This window comes from Varanus komodoensis, unplaced genomic scaffold (assembly GCF_004798865.1).
Source record: "Varanus komodoensis strain SLA01 unplaced genomic scaffold, ASM479886v1 scaffold4, whole genome shotgun sequence".
Classification (NCBI taxonomy): Eukaryota; Metazoa; Chordata; class Lepidosauria; order Squamata; family Varanidae; genus Varanus; species Varanus komodoensis.
Genome location: NW_025335941.1, coordinates 17230665 through 17238060, shown reverse-complemented (window position 1 = coordinate 17238060; position 7396 = coordinate 17230665). Strand labels below are relative to the sequence as shown.

The 7396-nt window shown below is 47.6% G+C and overlaps 1 protein-coding gene across 1 annotated transcript in view; it reads right to left on the bottom strand.

Moving 5' to 3' along the window:
- The window catches only part of ADAMTS5 (ADAM metallopeptidase with thrombospondin type 1 motif 5), a 58709-nt gene extending 52094 nt beyond the window's left edge, over positions 1 to 6615 (bottom strand). The window contains exon 1 of the mRNA XM_044441579.1: positions 5030 to 6615. Coding sequence (XP_044297514.1) covers positions 5030 to 6103 — 1074 coding nt within the window. The 5' untranslated portion in view covers positions 6104 to 6615. The remainder of the gene's footprint in view (positions 1 to 5029) is intronic.
- Between the last annotated feature and the right edge of the window lie 781 nt (positions 6616 to 7396).

The window sequence follows — 7396 nt, the reverse complement described above, 5'->3', positions numbered from 1 at the left end:
TCATCACTCCACAGCCACTCAGAAAACCCAGGAACTAGCAATGTTAGGATTAATCAAACACTTGAAGTCTATCTCATGTGTTTACAGATGCTTTGCACTGTGTTTTCCATCAGCTTGCATATAAATCCACTTATATGGTTCTCAGTGAACATGAGCATATTTCCCCCCTTATGTTCTTGTCTCCTGCCCCTCCTGTCTTGCTTCACCTTATCTCTAGAATCAAGATCAGTTCAGTTCTTCCTTTAGGTCAAGGAGAGAGGGAGATGTGGCTTTTCACTGTTGCTAGACTTCAGGATCCACCATTCCTAGCCACTGGCCTGCTGACTGGAGCAGTTTATTAGTTGGAAGGCCACACTCTTCCTACCTTCACTTTAGGGCCACATCTTACCTATCCAGCCAAGAAATTCTGAAATACCCCATCCTTGCTTTGCCTATACCCTTATATCATGCCCAGCTTATGGAATAATTTCTGACTGGCCTGCTCCTTGATGGCTTGTTTGTCTTGTTGTCCCACTAATGAAGATTTTGAGATACCAGGAATGGTGTCATTTCTACACATTGTATAGCACCCAATGCAGCGAAGGGACCAAATAAACATTGAAGAGCAATAATACAGGAAGCAAATGTTCCAAAGGCTGATCATTTTCAATGGTGTACACAGGATCTCCTATTAACAGTGGAGATAGGAGATCCTGTCTCCTAAGTAAACATCAATCCATGTTTACTTAGAAGTAAGTCCCCCTGTCTTCAGTGGAACTTCGTCCCTATCAAGTTTGTTTAGGAATGCAGCCTAAGGGCACAATACTGTGCCAGTTTAGACAGAAAAGGGCCTTCAGCTCAGTATGCCCCATCAGGAGTCCCTTGATGAGCCTCCTATAGTGGGCAAGATTTCACAGAAGACAATGCATGAACATCACAATACACACTCATAAGCAGTATGTCTCTGGCACACATGGTCTGTTGGAACAACATTGTCCCAAAGAATAAAAGGTACCACATAGCTGGAGAATGCATACAAAACTTCTGCCCAGCATAAAGGAATCCCATTGCAAGCCTGAAGCTGAGGTTGTAAGCAGAGTTACTGGAGAGCAAATATTTTATGGAGCTCACAAACATTTCTTCTGAGTAACACACTGATGAACTGTGCATCTCTCTTAGGCTCACTATACCCGTTCTATGCTTTTTCTGACCACTATTTAAAACTGCACAATGAGAAAAGTGCCTAATCAAGGAAAGAGGGGTAAATATATGTTTCAACAGCTGCACTGCTTTTGAAGCTGGTAGTTTTTTAAAGAACAGGACTTTTGCTAGAAAGTGTCATTAGAAAATGCTGGCAAGAACAGAATGAATTCTGTGGCAATGTGCACACTTAATGAAGGCTGTTACGCATGAAGGACCATACACATATCATAATGTGTTCATTTGATAGATGATATGCAAATATTAGTCCATTGAAGCTCAAGGTGGCTTTGAGCAATAAACAGGGATGGAAAATGTACCTCATATACTTGATCCATGACTGAAAAACAAGCAGCTTAGGAGAAGGCATCTGGGTGTACAAAAACTTAACAGAGAAGCATTTGGAGCCCATCAAAACATGAAGCCATGGCTAAGCGTCTAATTGCTAAGCAACCTACTTCATACATTCAAAACAGAACTGTAAAAGTCATATACCCATGTCAACTACAGCTACTTCTCATCCTGTTGAAAAAAACAAAAAAAATGGTTAAAAAAAACCCAGGAAGCTTGAGAAAGACCTGTGCCCTGTGTGAGATGTTTCTTCTCTGACATTTTTACCTTTAAACTCTTTTTCATGTTTGCAGTCTGCAACTGTAACAGTGATCCATTCACCTTCTAATGCCTTTAGACAGAAGACCTAAACAGAATTCTTCATTCTTGAGCATCTTTCTTTCTTCCCAGATAAACAAAAAAGAAAAGCCAACACCATTATTTTCTAATTGAGACCCACAATTCTGCCATGGTTCCAGGAAATTTAAAGTTAGTAAAATGGGTGAGCTGAACTGAAGTGAACAGAATCTGTGTTGGTTTTGTTCCAAAAAAACATAGGTTAGGGCCAATATTTCAGATAAACTTACTTGATTGCAAAACCAGCAGTCCTTCTTAATATTCAAAAGAAAGGTCTCTGGAGCATAAAGAAATTCACACAAACAGAGTTCACACAACACACTTGGCCATGGTGGATTGTGAGTCATACTTGTTTCAGAGTGACTTCTTGTGTGGTTCAGACAAGACAACAAGACACCCTGAAATAATTCACAACTCATCATGCTTTATCATGTTGTGTGATAATAATGGATGTTAAGTGGATCTCTATTACCCTTCATGCTGTAGCAATCTTGCTGCTGCTTTAAGGTACATCCAACTTGATGAACAACCTACATTAATATCTTATTCCAAAGCTTTCAAAGTGATTTGATAGGAGAATCAGTAAAGTAGGGGTTGAGTATCCCAGAGGACACACATTAAAGTATTGTACAACTTCATCAGATGGCTTGCTCTAGTGAAGGAGCAACAGTGGTCCATTCAATCCCCTTCTTAACAGGCATCTACGTCTTGCCCCCCTTCTAGGACTGAATAAATGCATGACACACAAGTTGTGTGCATTAATCAAATGTAAATGCTTCCCTGTACAGCTAAACTCATGCGAGGAAATCTACAGTTTATCACACAGAGGAGTTGTAGTCTAGGTGCCCAGTAAATTCATGTGGCCCATTTACCTTTTGCACACTGAATCTATACAAGAAAAGGGGCATGCAAAGATTACAAAGACTGTGTGTGAGAGACTTTTTATTAGCCCAGGGTATGCATTCTCATTTTGAGCAGATTTTCTTTAAGCATGCATGATATTGTGTGTTTTTACAGAAGTCTGGGCTAAAGTTTAGGAATGTGGAGGATCCTTCCAGTCTTGTGAGTTTATGGTTCAAAACAAATGTCTTTTGACATGTCCAGAAAGAACATCAGCACAAGTGCAGCACGGCAGGAACATAATAATATTTCAAGTATTTATAGTAATAAAAAACAGGCTAGGTGTTTTTCTTCTTACCCCTTCATTGGAGTAACTCATTCCACAAACCATCCCAAGCCTCTTTTTTTCTGGCAGTCTCTAGTGATGTAGAAGAGGAAGGGAATTCGAATGGAAAGTTACGTGTTTTTCTGAATTAAAGGAGGAAGACACTGAAGGGGACATTTGTGCTGCAAGGTCTCATTGCATAAATAGTTCGCTGGAGCCATGCCTCTCAGCTGGCTTGCCCAATCCTTCTAAATTATAATTCGGAACTTATCCAAAGAGCTTTATGGATAACACTTACCAGTTCAGCATTCTAACGGATTAGGAGACCAACTTCCATCCTGTGGAGAATGAGGCATTGCAACCCAACCCTTTACCTAACCCGGTGCACTACTTTTCTGCATCTGTGTTTACATGTGGTTTGAATTTACTTTCTCCTCTTTTGAGCCACACATGTTGTGCCTCTCCAGTTTTACTGCCACTTTCTTTTCATGCTGGAAATGCCATGTTAAATCACCAGCAACTAAGCAAGGAAGTTGTGAGCTCCCTAAGGTCCACATCACACGTTTTCTTCCAGATCGAATCTCAGTATAGATTTGAAACAAACAGGTTAGAGTTCCTTACTATGCTTGCATCCAACTGATAGGAATGTCACGATCTTCAGAAAGCATCCAGAAAAAACACAACAGTAATGCCATGTGTAAGACAGTGTTACTGATCCTCACTGATTAATCCATGACTGCCTATTGATTAAATTGGTTTGTTTGCTTCAACATACATTTCAGCTGAGCCTCAGTAATGATACAAAACAGTAAGTTAGAGTAAAATCAAAGTAGATCATCTAACTATATAAATATGTTATACCTCTGTTCAGCACCAGCATCAATATCAAAAATAGGAAATGCTAATTTTAAAATTCTAGTTTCTGTGTGGCAATGCTGCACGTTACAGGAAGGGATTCTCCTAGAGTAAGATTTCCCCAAGGGCAGGACATACCATTGCTGCCTAAAAGCCTTCTGAGAAATTCATTAAGTTTCAGGTGGTATGAGGACACGAACGCTGGAAGAACCCCTTGAGAAACATGTGCAGCACATGTGGAACTGGATTTTATCTCTGCACTACCATGTGTGAGGGATGACTCAGAGATAATAGTCAGAGGGCACCATTCAGCTTGCTTGATGGATCCTGAACAACCCAATTCATTCTAAGCAATGAATCAGATGCTTAGAAACAAACGATTTCAGAATCTTTCTGGGGAAGCTTGTTGTTCAAGATTGTTTCCAACACCTGCTCAGCCTCTCAATTGTACAACATTAACCGTTTCACACCTGGATCATCTTCATAGAGTGCTCCTGATTTTGCCTTCAAGGTGCATATCAGTGTGAGAACTATCTTGTGGCTAGTGCAGCCAGATGCTGCATTTGAAAATGACACTTGACACGTGTCCAACTTTTTCCTTCTGTTTATGTGGAAGCCGTTGTTCTGAATGTTTTGCTAAGACCATAGAAAGAGCCTGGATGGATCAGACCAACAAGCTGTCCCATCCAGCATTCTGGTCTCATGGTGGCCAACCAGATGCCCACAAGTAGGACGCGTGTGCAACCACACCCTCCCTTTTATGCAGCTTCCCAACAAATGCTTGGAATTATTGTGGGATCATCAGTTGGCAGCTAAATATGAAGTAAGATGATATTATAGCTAGTGACATGTAGACTAATGGTGGTGATGGGTATTTCCAGTAATGCTTCTGAAAGGCAGGAGAACAGCTGTAGAATACGAGTGCATTAAGCAACCAGAGATGGGCTAAAACAAAAACACGAAGACAGCGACAATGCAATCGTGGAGCCCGGCAGAGGACCCAAGAGAGACAGAGGGAGGGGAAAAAGAGAGTTCAACACACCTGCTGTGAAGCAGAAGAATGAAGCTGAAGGTGGAGGACAGAGCTCCACATGGTCGGGGCCTGGATGAGACCCCGCAGCCATGGCCTTCTCCCAAACCTACCTCACGGGTGAAGAGGATGGCAGCATCGTAATGCTCCTCATGCTCATCATCCAGCTGGTTGTGCTGGTGCTGCCACTTGCAGAAGTTCTTGAGCGTGGTGGCGGCATTCTTGTTCACTTCCAAGCCTTTCTCCTTGTCCCCCAGCACCACCACCTTCACCACCGCCAGGCGGATGTGGTTCTCGATGCTGGCATGCCCATAGAGCCGCGAGGCAATGGTGGCCAGAGTCAGCAGGTAGTGATGGAGACCCTTGCCATACTTCTTGGCCATGGACTCGTCAGCCACCAGGAGCAGCTCCACCTGCCTGGCCCGGGAAACAGAGCGCCGCTTCCTGCTCCTGGCGCCCACCTCCTGGGGAAAGAACTCGTCGGGGGAAAGCGCCGCCCTGGCTGTGGGCTCGGTCTCCCGCTGCCCCTGGGGGCCCGATCGCCTTCCATCCAGAGCCGGGGGCCTGGACGAGCCACTCGTCTCGCAGCTGGGGCGCGAAGGCAGCGTCTCGAAGCTGAAATGGTCCGTGAAGAAGAGGTGCAGCACCCGGGCGGACTCGTCTCCGTAGATCCGCTCCCGAGCGGGCTCCCCTTCCTCCCGCGCTTTGCTCCGGAGCAAGGGCTTCACAGTGTAGCGGGCGTGCTTGACCGCGAAGTAGCCATCCAAGCCTCCGCAAAGGTCGAAGACAGCTAAGGACTGGGGGCTGCCGTCCACTGTACCCCGGTAGAAGCAGTGGCCCTTGCCTTGCAGCAGCTGCTCGGTGGACCCCAGCAGCGCGTCCTTCTCCAGGTCCAGGAGGAAGCGCTGCCCCCCCGCGTAGAGGATGTAGCCCACCTTGCCTCCCCCCGAGTAGGTCCGGTCGATGCTCTCCACGAGGCCGCTGGCTCGGTGCTCCTGCGCGGAGGGTAGGACGACTCCCGCCGCCGTAGCAGCGGCCGCCGCCGTCTTGGAGAGTTGCGAAGCTTTATCATAGGCAGGTGCTGAAGTTGCTGGGAAAACTCCGGCGGCGGCGGCGGCGGCGGCTTGCAAGCTTGCAGCCAGCAGGAGCGGCAGCAACAGCGGCGAGCAAACAAACTTCAGCAGCATGGTGGGCTCTGCCGCTCGCTGGCTCTTTCTCTCCGCTCGCTCTCGTCGCGGAGAAGCGACGGCCGGGCCGTGGGTGGGAGTGGGCGCAAGGTTAGCAAGAGCCGCCGCCGCCGCTCCTGCTGGCGTGGCGGGACGAGGCAGGAGCGGCACCGAAGCGGGCGAGGGAGACGCGGCGCTCACAGCAGCCCGGAGGCATCCGTGAACTTGGAGGACTTGCGCTTCTCCGCCGTGAAGCCGCCGCCTCGTCCGACCTGAGCGAGAAGCCGGCACTTGGAGCAACTCCGCCCGGAGGGTCGCGTCGAACTTCTTTCGTGCGGGTGTTATTGTTCCTTTTCTTTCGCCCGGGATGGGGACGGGGAGCGGGCAGAGAGGCAGAGTGGGGGACGGAAAGCGAGCCTGCTTATCGCAGAGGGAGCCGGAGAGGGGATGTCCCAGATGGAAGCGCCAGGTCCCCTCGCTGATGGGAGCCCAGGGATGTTTGCGGTCGTGGTGGTGGTGGTTATCCCCAGTCCGCCGATGTGAACAAGAGGAGAAGGGAGAGAGCTGTGAAGATGCGAGGAGGTGGAACAATGAATTTATAGCGGAATGCCATCCTGCAATGGCAATTTCAACAATTCGTCATTGCAGGCTGCCTCTTAAAGGGAGAGCTTCAAAACCACCCCTCCCACACGTCCTTCGCGTTTAATCAGACGGAGGAAGGGAAAGCGGGGCGGGAGGGCGGCGCAGTGGGGGCAGAGAGAAGGAGAGAAGGGAGGGCGGCTGCGGAGGTGAGAAAGAGGAAGCAGAAGAGGGCAGTGGAACTGGGAGGAAACGCTTGCGCACGGAACCCCTCAAGATTTCCTCTGAAACCTTGAAAGTCAAACTGTTCCTTAGGCAGGCTTGTTCTTTCTCAGTCCAGATGTGCTGGACTACCGCTCCCAGCTGGCTATGCTGGGAGTTGTAGTCGCCGCATTTCTGGAGGGCACCAGGTTGCAGAAGCTTTTCGTTGCCGCAACCTATTTGTTCTCTCCACTCTTTTCCTGCCCCACCAGGTTTACGCTGGCTGCTATGTTTATGGCACTTTAGGCACAATCCTACGTGTGTTTAGGTAGGAAAGCATCCTACAACTCCCAGCATTCCCCATGTTGGCTGGGGAATGCTGGGAGTTGTAGGATTTTTTTCCCCATCTAAACAAGCAAAGGTTTCCGCTCTTGGTATCTTTCGATTAAGTGGCTGAGGTTACTTTAGAAGGGGCAAGTACAGTCTGGGTCTTCTGAATCTCTCTCTCTCTCTCTCTCTCTCTCTCTCTCTCTC